Source organism: Hordeum vulgare, chromosome 2H (assembly GCF_904849725.1).
Source record: "Hordeum vulgare subsp. vulgare chromosome 2H, MorexV3_pseudomolecules_assembly, whole genome shotgun sequence".
NCBI lineage: Eukaryota > Viridiplantae > Streptophyta > Magnoliopsida > Poales > Poaceae > Hordeum > Hordeum vulgare.
Genome location: NC_058519.1, coordinates 649,011,857 through 649,028,679, shown reverse-complemented (window position 1 = coordinate 649,028,679; position 16,823 = coordinate 649,011,857). Strand labels below are relative to the sequence as shown.

Genomic DNA, 16,823 nt, shown 5'->3' with positions numbered 1-16,823 from the left:
AAAAGAGAGACATGGTTCGTCGTACAACCATAATATGGAGATACCAAGTTTTAGAGATAGGTTAAAAATGATAGTGAGACATGCATAGACGATTTAAGACGCTCACTACATTGCATCTACAGACGATGAACAGTGAGATTAAGTTTGCGCCCTTCCATGCGTTTGAAGTGGAAGGCACATATGTCATCTTCAGAGATGTTTGCGTGATGACGGAACCATGACCAGTTGGTCGTGATGGTCGCCCTCTTGTTGGTTCCAAGGATGAATCGGGCGTCGCAGCTTAGCAAATCCTGGAAACATACTCCTTGGCTTCTTCTAACCCTTAGCATAGGCATGCTTGCCTGTATTTGAGATTTTTTTTAGAAAAGGAGGATTACCTCCGGCCTCTGCATCAACACGATGCATACGACCCCTTTTGTTAAGAAAGCAAATAAGGTTCGGTCCAACATAGTCTCCGAAAATGAAAGTAAAAGCAAAAGCAAAATGAAAAGTGCCACAACTGGCGAAATAGGCCTAGATGTCTACTCATCTATCCTATTACTGGACTGCCATCCAAATCGGTTGAAGATATCCCGCGCTACCGTCTCCCATCGGGTAGACCCAGTAACCAAAGGCTCCCTGGTTTCCGCAGGAGTGAGTAATGACCATGTACGGATCAATGCCGCAACTCTGTGTAGTACCTGCAAAAAAAAAGTATATTTGTATGTCTGTCAAAAACCACATCAGTCCTATAGTTTAATATAGCCCACAAAAGTGCACAAACTCCAATGCGAATGTGTCTAGCAATAATCTTATCAACTCCATCTAGCCACGTTCCAAATAACGTGTCAATACTGTCCGGAGGTATAATATTAAAGGCTATACGAACCGTCTGCCAAAGAACTCTCGCAAGTGGGCATTGGAGAAAGAGGTGTGAAATGTTCTCCTCGTTATCATAGAAACTACACCGAGTAATACCCCCCAATTTGGTTTAGCCAAGTTATCCTTAGTTAGAATCACCTTCTTGTGCACAAACCACATGAAGACCTTGATCCTTAAGGGAACCTTGACTTTCCAAATATTTCTGGATTTGGGGATATTAATAGTATCAATAAGATTGAGATGCATCGATTTGACTATAAAAATTCCGCTATTCGTAAGCTTCCAATGTACCCTATCAGGTTCCTCCGATAAATGTATATCCATGAGTCTCCTAACCAGGTGTAACCAATCAGCCCATCGATGTCCTATCAATGACCGTCTGAATTGTATATTTAGAGGATTTGACTGTAAGATTGTGGCTACGTATGCCTCCTTACGTTGCACAATATTATAAAGAGCTGGGTATTGCGTGGCTAAAGGCGTCTCCCCCAACCACGAATCCTCCCAGAATCTAGTACCCTCACCATTTCCAATAATAAATTTGGTTCTATGAAAGAATGCTGATCTTACTCTCATCAATCCCTTCGAGAATGGTGAATCATTGGGTCTGATGTTTACTTGTGCTAAGGTCTTTGAATGCAGGTACTTATTACGCAAAATTTATACCCACATTCCTTCTGTCTCTACTGACATTCTGAACAACCACTTACTTAGCAGACATCTATTCTTCACCTCTAAATTCTCAATTCCCAAACCATCTTGGTCTTTTGGCCTACAGATAATGTCCCATCTAGTTCGTCTGTATTTCTTCTTATCCTCATCACTCTGCTAAAATAATCTAGATCGATAAAAGTCCAATCTTCTACGTACCCCTACCGGTACCTCAAAGGAGAGGAGGAACATAGGCATACTCGTCAGAACCGAGTTAATAAGAATTAGTCTACCTCCATATGAGAGCAGCTTGCCCTTTCAGCAACTTAGCTTTTTCTCAAATCAATCTTCTATGCATTTCCACTCGTTATTGGAAAGCTTCCGATGATGAATAGGTATGCCTCGATAGCTGAATGGTAGGCTCCCCATTTCACACCCGAACAATTGTTTATATGTGTTTTGTTCATCTTTGGCTTTCCCAAAGAAAAACAACTCACTCTTATGGAAATTTATTTTCAGACCAGACAACTGTTCAAATAGACAGAGTATAAGTTTCATATTCCTAGCTTTTGCTATATCATGCTCCATAAACAGGATCGTACCATCCGCATATTGTAGGATAGACACGCCACCGTCCACCAGATGTGGCACCAATCCGCCTACCTGGCCTTCCTGTTTTGCCCTACCTATTAGGATAGACATGCCACCGTCCACCAGATGTGGCACCAATCCGCATATTTGAGATACAACGAAGAAAGAAGGCCATTCAGAAAAATGTACCCTACTTCGACTTCATGAAGTTTTAGAACTATTGCTCCAGCCCATTCAACTTTATTGGCATGTGTGGTCTGAATTATAAGAAGTTTTATATGTCCAGTCTTAGATCGTGCAAAACAATAACTGCATTGTGAAGGACTAAAGTTTAGCCTCGAAACATGGGGCGAAGACATCAGCAAAACGAGCAGTTACAAGGATCATGTAAGAATTCTTCTCCTTGAGACAATGTAGCCAATTGTGGAACCCCTGCTTGCGGCCACCGCCCGCCGCCTTGATCTTTATGCTAATGGTGGAATCCCTACAAAACCAACACAAGGCATGCATCAGTCACAAGGACACAAAATCATCCCAGATCAAGCAAGTGTGGTAAGAATGGTATAGGGCGACCAATTCTAATAGGGAGCAAAATATGTCTCGATGGAAACAAAAAAATAGCAGTAGCAGCAGAACTCATATTGGGCTAGCATAGCTAGCAAAATATGTCTCGTGGTGGTCATTGAGATGAGCTCGAAGACCACCATGAGGCGAGCTCGATGATAAGGTCTTCGACGTGGAGGGAAGGAGCGGCGACGACGACCACCAACAGCAAAAATTCAAAAAAAAATCCTATATCAGGATTAACTCTGAATTTTTTGATTCTTTCAGCATATATCAGGGAAAAAACTTTGGGATGTAGCAGGATGTGTGTCCTGGTATGCAAATCCAACCAAGAAAAAAAACAGAGCAAGATCAATAGCTTGTGTACAGCAGTAATAAGAACAGAGAGAGTTTGAACCTACTGAAACAATCATTCAGATTGTCTATAGAAGAGATTACCAAAATTGTACGTAGAGATTTGGATGTCATTCTGTTTTTATTTATAAGGGTTTCAGTTTTTTTGTTCCTTTATTGCTTTATGAAAATATTTTTTTATTTTGTTTCTAAGAACTTAAGCATAACATGTATGGCAAAGAAAGATAATCTCTAAATCATATACAAAAATATGATCCTATAACATTTTTTACTAAGTAACAGAAGTGTATAGATGCAGTAAATAGGACTTACTCATCACATTTGGACTTATTGTCCCCATCAAGCCACTCTACCACAATGAACTGAATTTCAACAGTCAAGCCAATCCATCATATTCTCATAGCAATTTGAGACCATTCCACATGCACGCAGTACACTAAACCTGCACATGCCATTCAAAAGTTAGGCATTTGATGCATTGTAACATATGCATACTGAAAGACAGACCCCTTATGAATTTAGAGCTGATTAAAAACAGAGCAATCAGAATGACAAATTCATTGATTATATTAAATCAAATGTGAAAACAAAGGGGACTTGAGATTGCAGACGACCACCATATGTGTGACCAATAACAGTTGTCTCCTGGGTGCTATGATCGACAACCTTGTAACCTCCAAATCACACGGAGCACCATAGCAGGCAAGCAAACCGTCACCTCATCGAAATGACAGCCAACGAAGAAGAATCTCTGCTTGACCACCAAGATGAGCTCCCAGGAGATAACCATGCCCTTGACTGGCGCCACAGTCATTATCGTGCCACAATGTGAATACGAACGCCGCCGTGAATCTCAGGAATCCTGAGAAAAATGCAAAATCTCGGAGCAGTGAGCCATCAACACTCCATGCCAGAATCAAACCTACACCACTGCTCTACATCACAAATAGAGCCACACGACCGTGCGACATAAGAAGGAATAGATGACGAGCACGAACCCACCACAAGATAACTAATAAAACGACACCGGAGCAGCACATGCATACATGAAGAGGATGAACCACACCTCAATGGCAGACCAAGCTCAACTGGGAACAAACAACCAGCTCACCTCACAGGAACCTGGGCAACACAAAACACACATCAGCAAATACACAGAAGGTAGCACCACGAATCAAAACAGAAAGAGAAGCAACAACTCCAGTCGTACGAACTACCTCCACAGGAAAGATCAACTGGAGCGAAAACAAGAAGAGCAGGAGCACCATCCCGAGCGCACCAGTGCAAAGCGACAACCCCATCACCTGAACAACCATCGTGGTCCATGACTCTTGCAGAACACAATCAATCAGTCGAGCACCCCGCGCGCGCTCCACGGCGTCAAACGAGAACACAATCAAAGACTTGTTTATTTAGCCCGGGGCGGCACAGAGGAGCCGGTCGGAGATCCTGGGGCAGGGGACGGTGAGCACTGAGCTGACGGTGGGAGGATTGCTGCCGTCGAGGGGCCTTGGGCCTCGGCAACGACTCGGGGAGGTCATTGTGGGAAGAAGCTGTCAGCCATGGCTGCTGCGACGCCGTGCACGCATCAACGCTTGTTGACGCGACGGGAGAAGGAGGGAAGGCGGTGCACCATTTGGCACTGTTGATGCTCGATCTCGGCTATCATGCCAACACAGCGCCTCCGACCACGCCATCATCCTGACATCACCAGGCCTGGCCACCGCCGCCACTCCCCGCTCCTCCGCTCGCGGGCGCAGCATCGGGGGTGCGAGGTCGTCCCCAGCTGACGGTGGGCTCAAAGGTAAGGGTCGCGATGAGGAGGCGTGTGGGAGAGGGAATGAGAGGAGAGGTCGCGTGTGCGTGGGGGAGAAACAGAGCAGAGCGATGTCAATCCTGGATCACACTGCCCAATCGTTGGTAGCCACCTGAACCAATAACATGTAGGGTAGCCCAGTCGATCTTTTCTCTCTCTCTAAACAATGTTCTAATCTGACGTGGAGGCCCTCAGCGTGCGCCCAGACTTCCGTAATTGGAGAGTATAATGCCACCACGCCTACACAGGCCATTTATCTTTCTTTTTTTTCGAGTGAGGTCCATCTATCTCAACGAAATAAGAAGATAAATTTGTCAGCCCATAGCCCTTCTTTTACAGTCTCGTGCTAACTCCCACACAGCCGCCGCCGCCAGCACCGACGCCGAAGAACGGCCGGGAGATGGCCTTGCCGGCGATCCCCAACGAGATCCTGGCGGACATCTTCCTCCACCTTCCCACCCCAGAGGACCTCATCCGCGCCTCGGCCGCCTGCGTCTCCTTCCACCGCCTCGTCGCCGACCGCGCCTTCCTCCGGCGCTTCCGCAAGCTCCACCCCGCGCCCCTCCTCGGCTTCCTCGACTAGAGCGGCTTCCACCCCGCCGAACCGCCTCACCCCTCCGCGCCGGCGATCCATTACACCCCTGGCTTGGAGTTGGAGGTTACCTGGCTTACAGTTATCCACATGGAAGTTTTGGTTTGTGTGGCGCCATTACGCACATGGCTGCTTCTACTGGATTTCAGGTTCCATTAAAAAATTGCTCGTGCTTGACATCCGTAAGATGGAGTTCTCCATGGTTGACCACCCACCCTGTGCCCGATTTTCGGGCGATGATGTGGTCGTCGTGGAGGCAAGCCAAGGCAGGACTCTGATGTTTGTGCCTAAACCGGACACAGTTTGGCGGCGAAACTATGGTGGGAATTCCACCCAGTGGCAGATGGAGAAGACAATCTCGCTGGATTCTGACTGCTCAATCGCGGATGCAGTCGGGAGGCACTTGCTCCTATATTATGTCGGAATCTCGTCGGTCAAGCGAGGTTTTTACACGCAGGACGTCGACACATTGCAGCTTGAGAGGGTGTGTCTTTCATGTCCTAAACCGTCAGAAGTATATTGCAGCTTCCCACCGTCGTTATTATCATCACCGACAGTGTCTTGTGGTAAACCTTCTGTTGCATGCTAGTTACCTCCTTTCTTTTTTAGTTATAACTATCACATAGCTTTTCTGATACTTGCTAGCTCATTAATGTGATCAGTAAGTATTTATTGCATAGTTTACTGTTTGCTGCTTTTTTTGTGTGCTTGTGGCAAAGCTGATCAAGCTAATTTGTTTGTCTTTTCTATGTGCCATCTTAAGGTTATTTGAGAAGTGAAAGGGAGGATCTAACACATTGTAAGTAGCATTTTAGGGGTATTGCGTAATCATAAAAAAAACATTGGGTCACGAGTCACAACAATTGATTCAGTTTTCATGGCGAAGATAATGGAGATTGGATACAAGTTTAAATCAGGACATTGATGCCAGTTCATCTTTGTGGTGTTCTGCTTAGACACATTTATTCCAGTCAAGCAGGACTTATGCTATTTGGAAGTCTTATGTGGTCTCCGTTACATTTGTAAATTCTTTATCGATTTCATATACAAAATTATCTTAAGATGGAGTAAGAGGAGTAAGAGGCAAAAATAAGTGTTGCTGATTTAAGATGGAGTAAGAGGCAAAAATGTCTTTTTGGTATCCAATGTGTAAATTTTATACGTTCTTAATAAATGAAATGTGTAATCACAAGATTGTTTGAATGACGAACCAAATGACATTATTTGCATTTGTCTGATCACAATAATCCTTGTTGCACCTCACAATTCATCTTTTTTAGCAACAATTTTGCTGACACTTAACAGAGATTGTACTTTCTTCTGTCATGTCTGTCAAAACTCGAACTTTGTTTGCCTGCATGCAGACGCAACCTTTTACATTTCTCCCTGTTTGCAGTGCACTTCTGTGATTCATGTTGTCATTAGTCTAGCGAATCGATTCTTCTTTGGCACTGAATTCCAACAATTTTACAACTAAGCCTTTGTTGGGGCTTTCTTTCTGCGAATGCTATTCTTTTTTCTTGAACCACCTTCGTCTCCTTTATGTCCGTGCTTCCTTCTCATCCATGCCCTTCCTTTGAAGCAGGGCAACACACATACACTATAGAGCACGGGGCAGTTGCCCTGGTTGCTGCATGACCGAACTTGACTTTACAAATATCACTAACAAAAAAAAATTGTTTGCAGAACTTTGCTGAATTTCGTGAGTACTTTATTAATTGCTGGATTTGATCTTGGGTTATCTATTCATAAGTTGCTTGCATTTTTTTGGGTAAATCTCAATCGCATTACAAAGCTTTTCAATAAATATCCAACCATTCTCATCCCAAAGTCACTTGGCCTTCAATATAACAGTGTAATCTTGTGCATGCAGTCCCACGCCACGCTGACTACCCAGGAGTGGATGACGCTGTGTCGGCACCAGAACCACGAGAAGCTAACCCTGGAGGCGTGGAAGGACCTACTGATGAAGAACTGACGGGCCTCGCCGGGGGACTGCCGTGCAAGCGCCGTTGTCGCAGCAGCCGCTCGGGCTCCAGAACCCGCGGAGGTGTGTCGCGGTGGACGGGGAGAAGGAGGCTGATGCTTGACCCATGGTGGATGAGGGCCTGGGGGCGGATGAGGGGACAGATCAAGGTGTTATCCAGGACGGCTGCAGCCAAGTCTTTGGGCGGCAGCTAGCTACGAGTAATGTTTATACTGTTGGTCTGCTGCGTGTTGATCTTTTTGGTTTGCCCAGCCTGGTTTTAGAACACAAAATGGTACTGTTGTTTCTTGTTTGTCAACATGCAAACGGCCGTTTTAGTTATGATGAACTGCGGTTTCACGGCACCCTATGCTAGCTGAGCTGGGCTCAAGACTTCAGCTTCGGCTGATATGAACTCGAGAAATCATTTCAATGTACTAGTATCTCCAACTTAATTGTTCCAGTAACTTATGCTCCTGGATGAGTGTTGCAACTTGATGCTGTCTAGGATTAGCAACAAACCTGGATGAAGTTCCAATTGTCATTTGTCAGTCGACACCCGTTATGATGGTGTCTATGGATCTTGAATTCTTGCAATTTTCGCACATCTTTATATGCTAGACGGTTTACTCTGGTTGCCTTGTGTTTTTCACCAATTCCTGTTTAATATGCAGTAGGTTAGTCAATCTGAAGACTCGCTGTCGCTTTATACTATTCGATCGAACTCTTGTTGTATTTGTCTTTTTATGGCCTGATGATGGCTTGTTGGAGGCCGTCAATTAACTTGGTGTTGATCCGTTGGTTCATGTATAAGCTGCTGATGTACAAGTGCTGCACGCCAATGAAGAAGCCTATTCAGGTTTGCAGTTTTGGCCTTTTTCTTTTGGCTGCATTCTCATGCCATTCTCAGTTTCAGACAGCTTTATTCAAACGAAGGCATTCCTCGGACAATCAGCCAACAGGGTGGTCACAAGGAAACTTGGAGTTGCATCGAGCCAGTGTACACAGATGAGCCGGCACATTAGCTGACCGAGGTACATGCTGTATTACAAAAAGCGAAAAATCACTAGCTAGCTCTCCAATTTGAACTAAGGTAGGAGCCACAGTTGATCTAGAATTGTGTTGAGTGTTTCAAAGATTAACCATCTCCAGGCAGTCCGTTTCCATTAACACATGCGTGAATTCTCGTAGTTTTCCAAAGAGAACTCCATCACTCAGCACCATAGCTTCAGCAACTAATGGGTCAGTGATCCCCGAATATGGCTTACACCAAGAGCCCAAAAGTTTGTTTGCCGATCACGCCACACCACCACACCGGCAGGGCTTGAATCAAAGTCAACTGCACCAGTAATGGATATGTGGCCCGGTTCCGGTGGCTGGCACCCATGTCCCGGCATAGTAACCGTGTCCTTTCGGGCTAGGTTTAGAATGGCAAGGGCTTCCCTTGTAATGTGCATAGCGTTTGCTGGGTCCGAGCCCTCCCCATTGTGTTTGATCCTATTGCAGGAATGCCAAATGGCCCACGTAGTGCCGCCTCTTCAGTGTGTGTTCATCCGGAAGAATCCCACGTAGAACTCTCCACCAGAACACCCGAACCTTAGGGACAACATGCAGTATCCAAAGTGCAGACCACATATGTTGATCATTCCATGAAGTGCCGGTAGCCGTCCCTTCCTCTAGAGCCAAACACTAAGCACGATACGCGTTTTGACAGAATAGTTGCTTGACCTTTCGAAAACCCAAGCAAGAAAATCTTCACAGGTTATGCAAATATCTTTATGGAGGCAGCATGCAGATTTTGTTTTGATTAGTACTTTGTAAATTCCCACTAGAGAGCTAGTTACTGAAATCCCCCCTGTCAGTTCCTTACTGAAATTTTAAGCTTTGTTAATGAATTACTGAAATTGTAATGGAGTTTAGTTAATGTCATGGAATAAATTGTAAGCTTGTCATGGTTGCATAGAGAGAGCCATTGAGGCACTTGATAGCCAAGCACTGTTTGGCTGCCTGCATCTGCATATTAGCCCTTTGAACTCTCTGAGTGTTGCATAGATATATCCAATGTGGCAGGGGGAGGAGGAAAAGATTGTGCATTTACAAGATGTTTGGATTACGGAGGTCAGGGGTCCTTTTCTAAAAAAAAAACGGAGGTCAGGGGTCTTTGATCATCACTGAGTTGAACAATTCTCAGGGGTACTCAGCTAACTTAAATTGTCAAAGTATGCCCAAATTCAGATAATCAGAATTTGGTGGACATGAAGGGTGTAGTGACCATGAACATACAGGTACCCACTACTCCTGTAATCTAAATGGGGAGTAATTCAGATAATCTGGATTTTGTTTTTAATATGTAATCTAAATGTAGTGCTTGGAGTAATTCAGATAGTCTGGATTTTGTTTTTAATATGTAATCTAAATGTAGTGCTTGGAGTAATCCAGATTTAGATTATCACTACTGTGCCTTCCTTCCTTCCTTCCACCCTCCTTTAGATTATCACTACTGTATAAGCTTACCGTGATTTGACTGTAGTGATTCAAGTGTTTACAGCAATCTGACTCTGAATATGGCATACAGGTATTCATGACTGTGAACATACAGTAATGATTCAAATCTGACTGTAATCCATGACCATGCCAGATTCAGACTGAACAAAATATGACTCTAATATTACAGCAGCAGCTCCAGCTCCACCCTGGATCAGCAGCAATCGACGGGGGAAAAGTTGGCATGGCGCCGCGAGTTTATCACCAGGTCCCATTGTTAATTGTAAAACTATTTCTTTTTCTCTTCATTTCATCAACCATACACAAATGCAAGCTTGAACAACGACCATCCCACAACTCTGATGCTTTGGTTGCTTGCCATTGGATAATGGTTGTAGCTGATCCCCAACGCTGTTCAGTATGAGAACTGGACGACTGTGACCGACATCCGGTTCTTGCTGGACGCGGCAACGAATATGAAATCTGAATTTGCGTAGCGTCAGTGCAGATTTCAGCTGTAGGCTCTAGATTGGTCTAGGATAGAATGGTGTAGATGTTATTGATCTTTTGTCCAAAAATGTGCGGATGCATGTAAATGTTCCTTTGACCAAAACTCTATTGTGAAATGTTGGGAGTTATTCTTAGGCAAAGTAAACAGTATTCTTAGGCAGAGTAAAAAAGTTTGTTCAGTTAACACTTCCTTGCATTCTTGGCAGTAGTCTGCTAGTGATTTGCCTCATCATCATACCATACCATAAGAAAAAGGGGAAGCAAATTCTTATGTTTTTGATAACAGATCATCACAGATCTTCACTAACCTATTGTTTCTGTTTTACATGGGCTATGGCAGATGGCAGATGGCAGATTATTGAATCATGGATGCTTTTCTGGCTTCTCCAGCATTAACCAGGTTTGAAACTGGACTGAATAGTCCTGCTACACAAGTGGTTAACTGAACTAACTGAACTGCTAAGTATGCACTGTGAAGTTCAGCAGATCATGCACTGTGACTGAATTTGCTTCCTTGCATTCTTGTTTGGTTGTTCACAATGACAGTAGGTTCTCCAGTAGGCTGTCACTGTCTTTGACGGAGCAGAGGAGCAGTTTGTCCAATTTGACTTCAGGCCGAGCAGATGAGAAGAAAGGACCAGCAGACGATCAAAGAATGACACAGGCATCAGCAGGGATGCAATTGAATTGGAGGCGGCGGATCAGCATGTTCAATCGATGAGCGGGAAGCGCACTGGGAAGGCGGCGACGGTGGAGCTCGTCAAGGCGTCGCTGCTCCACGTCATGGCGTGGTTCACCTCCAAGATACCCTGCTGATTCCTCGAACCTCGTGCTCATCGATTGGAGCGGACGGCGGGGGAGGATGCCGGAATGATTGTATTATTGTGATTCATACTCAATATTTTTGAATAAAACTTCATACACAGTTCATGATCAGTGTCATACAATATTTATACATATAGAATCTAAGTCCTGTCCATAGCCAGCGAGAGAAATAACCATCATATCGTCTTTATCACGCCCTGTCCATAGCTCATATCATGTTTTTTCCATAGGACTTGTAACTAACAATTCAAAAACAAAAATACTGGCAACTTGACTGTCAATATCATCTTTCTCCATATGGACTTGTAACTAACAATTCAGAAACAAAAATAGTGTCAGCTTGGTACATAATTCTTCATGCATTGCATTGTAACTAGAGTAATATTTTACAACAAAGTTTACAATGGCAGCTTGACTCCTGGGTCTCAGGGCGCGCGCATTGTAGAATTTCTACGAGCAGCATCTCTTTGGAGCCCAACTAAACTAAAAGCCAGATCTTCATTGAAAGTGTGAGTTCCCAAGCATCTGCCGCTGGGTGATGATGGCCCTCCGCCCTGGGTCTTCCTCCGGGGACCTGTGTTCGATCAGCCCGCTGTTGGGAAAGAAGAGATTCCAAAGGGCGAAGAATTCTTGCTCCTCGAGGGGGAGGCATCTCGTGAGAACACTAACGAGGTAGAGGTAGCAAGCTCTATTCGACGATAGCCAACTCACATTCGGGTTCTGCAGAGATTTCATCCTCGTAAGCAGCTCCGCTAGCTTTGCTGGGTTAATCCTGTTCCCCTTCTCCTCATCTCCCGCACCTTGCGCTTGCACATGGAAGATCCAAATTCTTCCAAAGGCCAAACGGCCGAACTGGTCCGAGAAGCCTAGTGCCAAGTCCGCCTTGCATTGGGACGCCTCTGCGCGCGCTTGGGAGTAGGAGACGACTGGTTGATTGATGGTTGCACTGACGAGTTGAACCTCAGCGGTGAGCAGACATCCCAGAGGATGCAATGAGCAACTGATGATTGCAAGCTGGCTGTCAAAATCGGAGGCCCAAACTTGGACATGATCTGCATCTGAATTGTCATCAGTAATACAGGTCAAGGGATTCTCCACCCCGTAGATAGTGTTTTTGTAACGTCGCAGCTCCGACGCGGCTGCTGGATCGCTCAACATGATGCGAATGAAACACCCAAGTGTGAGGTGTGCGTCAGAGCCTGAACCGTGTTCCTCTCCACTTCTCTCGACCCCCAAACTTGATGCCAGACCCTTTAGGCTCGCACTCCCGGCCACTCCTCGGCTGGGCTTCTGACAGAAAATCCCAAGAGTGAGGAGTAGTTTCAGATCGTAGCTGCTTGGGAAATACCCTTTTGCCAAGCGTATGAACTCTCTTCTTGATGGTGTCAGAACACAAGAATTCTGGACCACCCTGATCAGGTAACCAAGATCTGAATAGCCTTGAAACGTGAGCCATATAATGTTCTTGTTTCCCAGTATGCCTTTGATTTCACAGATGAAATTTTTGACGTTGATACCTCTAGTGGCATGATCAGCAAGGTTCAGCTTTGCTACATCTTCTAGGAACCTGATATTTGTGCTGGTCGAGCTCCTTGCCGTGTGATCAAAGCAGATATTGAACTGAAATACCTGGAAAGACTCTGTTTCAAGACCGGACCTGGAGTCGACGAGCGCAAAACCTACTTGAACCAAATCACCCTCATCCACAATCCTTCGGGCCTGCTCATAGTGAGCATCTGCAGATTGGGGCACTCCCTGAGGACTGAGTACCCCGTCCTTCATGCAAAACTCTGTATCAATGGCCACATACCACTTGCGGTTTTCGTCTCCTAGCAATTCCTTGAGACGTCGATACCCTTCAGTCTCGTTATCTGCCCAAATATCAATGAACCCTTTTGGCTGCTGCTGCACTTCCAGAGCTGGAGGAGGAGGGGTAAACCAAGCAATGTCAGATCAAACACCAAACACGAGTCTCTCTATTCAGCAAGCAGTTTAATTCAGTTTGGGACACGACCAGCATACCTTCATCATGACCTGCATACACTTGTTGCGACGCTGTTTCTTTGTCTAGGCTCGGTGCCATGGCGGTGCTCGCTCCCTGGCTTCCGTTGCCTGAAAAACGACACCAAATTACACAGGAAGAGTCAAACTCGGCACATAATAAACGAATTAAAGGGGGAAACAAAATTCACAAACAAGCTCATATTCTATCTACAAACTCAACATCAGCCAAGAAGAACAAATTCAGAATTCAGAAACAGAAACTGCAAGCTACGAATTCAGAATTAATTGGGGGGGAAATTCAGAATTCAGAACTCAGCTAGATATTCAACACACGCACGCGAGCTACGCCTCGTCGTACCCCCAAGCGTGCACAGAGAGCTCCATGGAAATGGGATCCTCCCGCTGCTGCGGCGTGCCGCCGGCTCCGGCCGCTCCATCGACCTACGTCTACGTGACACCTACGCCTTCGATAAAGCTGCCGCGTTGCCTTTGACCACCACCCCTGGAAGCTCCTGGATGGGGATGCAAACGAGAGCACCGCGAACGCGAGCAGCAGCAGGTTCCGCGACACCGATTGCAGCACCGGCGGCGGCCATGCTTTGTTCCGAAAACAAAGTGGTCAAGAAATGCTCCTCCGGCATTCGGCAACCATCCACGGAAGCTCCCGCACGGGTATGCGGAGGAGAACCCCGAGACCGCGAGCATCATCCTAGACTGCGCGTTTTGTTCCGGAAACATGGCCGGCGGCGGCGGCGGCCATGCTTTGTTCCGGAAACAAAGTGGTCAAGAAATGCTCCTCCGGCATTCGGCAACCATCCACGGAAGCTCCCGCACGGGTATGCGGAGGAGAACCCCGAGACCGCGAGAATCATCCTAGACTGCGCGTTTTGTTCCGGAAACATGGCCGCCGCCGGCGGCGGCGGCGGCGGCGATGCTTTGTTCCGGAAACAGGGTTCTCAACAATTGCCCCATGGAAAACGATCCCCGGAATCTTCCGCATGGGTATGCGGCTGAGAAACCCACGAACGAGAGCATCATCCTAGCCTACGCGTCCCACTACGCCGCCGACATCAGCGCCGGCGGGCGGGTTTTTGTTGGGAACCAAGAAAGCAAGAAAGTCCCAACTCCCAAGAAATCGCGAGGACGCAGAGGTTAAAAGAATTGGCAACTCACTGTGAGCTACAGGAGATTCGTAGTCGGAGAGCACGTCCGTTGCGCTTCCGCCGCCCTCTTTCTTGTCCTTGGTCGTGCTTTCCACCGGCGGCGGCGGGGACGACGGCTCGGTGGCGGTGGCCGTCTCCTCGTCGCACATCTTCAGCAGAGACGGAGGGGGGCTCCGGTCGCAGTTCCCCAACTAACGGCAAACGATTCTAGTTAAATTGCGACGGGAGGGGAGCCGGAGGCAATTTAATTCGGTGGAAGAACTGCGGCAGGCGGCGAGTTCCCGTCGAGGAAGAAGACGCCCTTATACAGAGAGGGGGAGCGGCCGAGCGGGCAATTTCGTATGTGAAAACTGGATGTGCAGGGAGAGCAGATGGGCCGGCCCATGCAAGCGGGAGGCCACAACCTTTTTTCTGTTTTATCTCTCTTTTCGTTTTTTTGCTTTATTTTTGTACTTTTGTTTATATATACAAAAACACTCTACAAAAACATTTGAAAAATGTTGATAAAGTATTTTAGAAAAACTGTTAATCAAGCATTCAGAAAATGTTGTACATGTATTAAAAGGATGTTGATCGTGTTTAAAAAACATATCAATCAACTATCTGAAAAATGTTAATTAAGCATTCAGAAAATGTTGAATGTGTAAAGAACAACTGTTGATAAGGTATCACAAAATGGATGTTTTTTATGATCATGTATATAAAAATGTTATCAATCATTTGAAAAATATAATTGAAGAAGTATTTGAAAAATGTTAATTAAGAATTTGGAAAATGTTAAATGTGTATAAAATAATGTTTACCATGTCTCTTAAAAATGATATTTTTTTGATCATGTATATATTTCAAATGTTGAACAAGTGTTTCAATAATGTTAATCAAGCGTTCTAAAATGTTAAATGTGTAAAGAATGTTGACCATGTATTAAAAAAATGTAATATTTTAATTTTAGTTTTTTCATAAATCATTTTAAAAATGTATAGAAAAAATGTTGATCATGTATTCAGCACTATTAATTTTATATATGAAAAATATTAATCAAACACTTAAAAATGTGTATAGAAAAATATTAATTTTTGATTGGAAAAATGATAAACATGTATTAGGAAAATGTTGTTGACATATACTCCCTCCGTTCCTAAATATAAGACCTTTTAGAGATTGCACTATAAACTACATACGGATGTATATAGACATATTTTAGAGTGTACATTCACTCATTTTGCTCTGTATGTAGTCTCCTAATGAAATCTCTAAAGGTCTTATATTTTGGAACGGAGGGGGTACAAAATAAGGTAGAACAAAACCAAAAGAAACAAAGAAAAAAAAACCAAAAAAGAAAAAAAATAAACCAAATAAAAGAGAAAATGAAGAATAGAACCGAAGAAACAAGTGTAAAAGAGAATAAAAAGAATAAAAAAATATAAGAAAAATAAAATAAAATAAATAGAAAAGAAGAAAAACCGTGAGAAAACCGGCTCAAGTTGCCTCAAGAAGGACGAACCCCCTTACTACTATCCACGAACGCGAAGCGAGCGGAATGGCTAGTAACACCATAGATCTCCCTGGATGTATTGGAATCGATCACCGCGTGTGATCCTTTTTCTCCTCCTTTTGTTTTAAATGTGCAATGATGGGATGACCGAGTTGCTTGCGCGAGGAGCAATTCCCTTCATCGAGAGCCGCTTCTGTCTCTCTTAATATGATACATAGCTCTCGTGATACCCATGGGCCTCTTTTAGTTTCCAAATTAAAGCCGGCTCCGGTTTGTACTGTAGTAGTCTCTTGAGGTTCAACAAAATTTCACTCTCTTTTTATACAGAAAAAACAAAAATCACGTTGTTGCAATTTGATATATCAAAGTTTCACAAGGTCATGAAGTGCTAATACCTAAAACAAATAATGAACATCATATAGTGTCACCATTGTGAGTGCGTGAGGCGGCTCGAGCCGTAGTTGTAGTGTTCGAAGGTGATCTCAAAGTGGTGGTGTGGAATCCCTCCAGTCTCCATCTGTGCCACCCTTCCACAACACATAGAGGTTCCATTCTTCCCATTACCATGTGTTGGTTAAGATTTAGTTGATTTAGAGATTTTGTGGAACGACATAGGTAGAGATACCACTAGATCGAATTCATACTTATGGCTCAAGTGATTTAGTTTTTAGGCTTAATTATCAGGAAGCCTATGCGAGAGTTAGTTGGGAGTTCATTCTGAAAATGCCACACACTAGAGGCAAAATGGATCAAATGGATTGAAATGTTGTTGTTCCAAAGCTCTTTTTTGGTGTGAGCTAATGATACTAATGGTCCTTGTTTTCTAGTGGCAAAGGTTTGAAACGGGGTGGTCCTCCCCCCCATCTTATTTAATTTGGTTGTTGATGTTTTTATAGGTTGCTACAAAAAGGTTCCTCCCATGGTTTGATTTGGGATTTCTCCACCAT

At 44.6% G+C, this 16,823-nt stretch overlaps 2 protein-coding genes and 1 long non-coding RNA gene across 3 annotated transcripts; 2 read left to right on the top strand and 1 right to left on the bottom strand.

Annotated features, from left to right (window-relative positions):
• The first annotated feature begins 5,196 nt into the window (after positions 1-5,196).
• On the top strand, positions 5,197-8,028 carry LOC123431214. Its single transcript, XM_045115041.1, has 2 exons — positions 5,197-5,995; positions 7,303-8,028. The coding sequence occupies exons 1-2, from the start codon at positions 5,617-5,619 to the stop codon at positions 7,608-7,610; spliced, it is 687 nt and encodes a 228-aa protein (XP_044970976.1). The 5' UTR covers positions 5,197-5,616; the 3' UTR covers positions 7,611-8,028.
• Positions 8,029-9,818: 1,790 nt separating this feature from the next.
• LOC123431213 lies at positions 9,819-11,387 on the top strand. The gene is made up of 2 exons (XR_006623057.1): positions 9,819-10,789; positions 10,936-11,387. It is a non-coding gene; the product is annotated as an uncharacterized LOC123431213 (long non-coding RNA).
• Positions 11,388-11,712: 325 nt separating this feature from the next.
• LOC123428910 lies at positions 11,713-14,530 on the bottom strand. The gene is made up of 3 exons (XM_045113012.1): positions 14,392-14,530; positions 13,237-13,326; positions 11,713-13,133 (listed from the first exon to the last, which is right to left on the bottom strand). The coding sequence occupies exons 1-3, from the start codon at positions 14,528-14,530 to the stop codon at positions 11,713-11,715; spliced, it is 1,650 nt and encodes a 549-aa protein (XP_044968947.1).
• Positions 14,531-16,823: the final 2,293 nt, after the last annotated feature.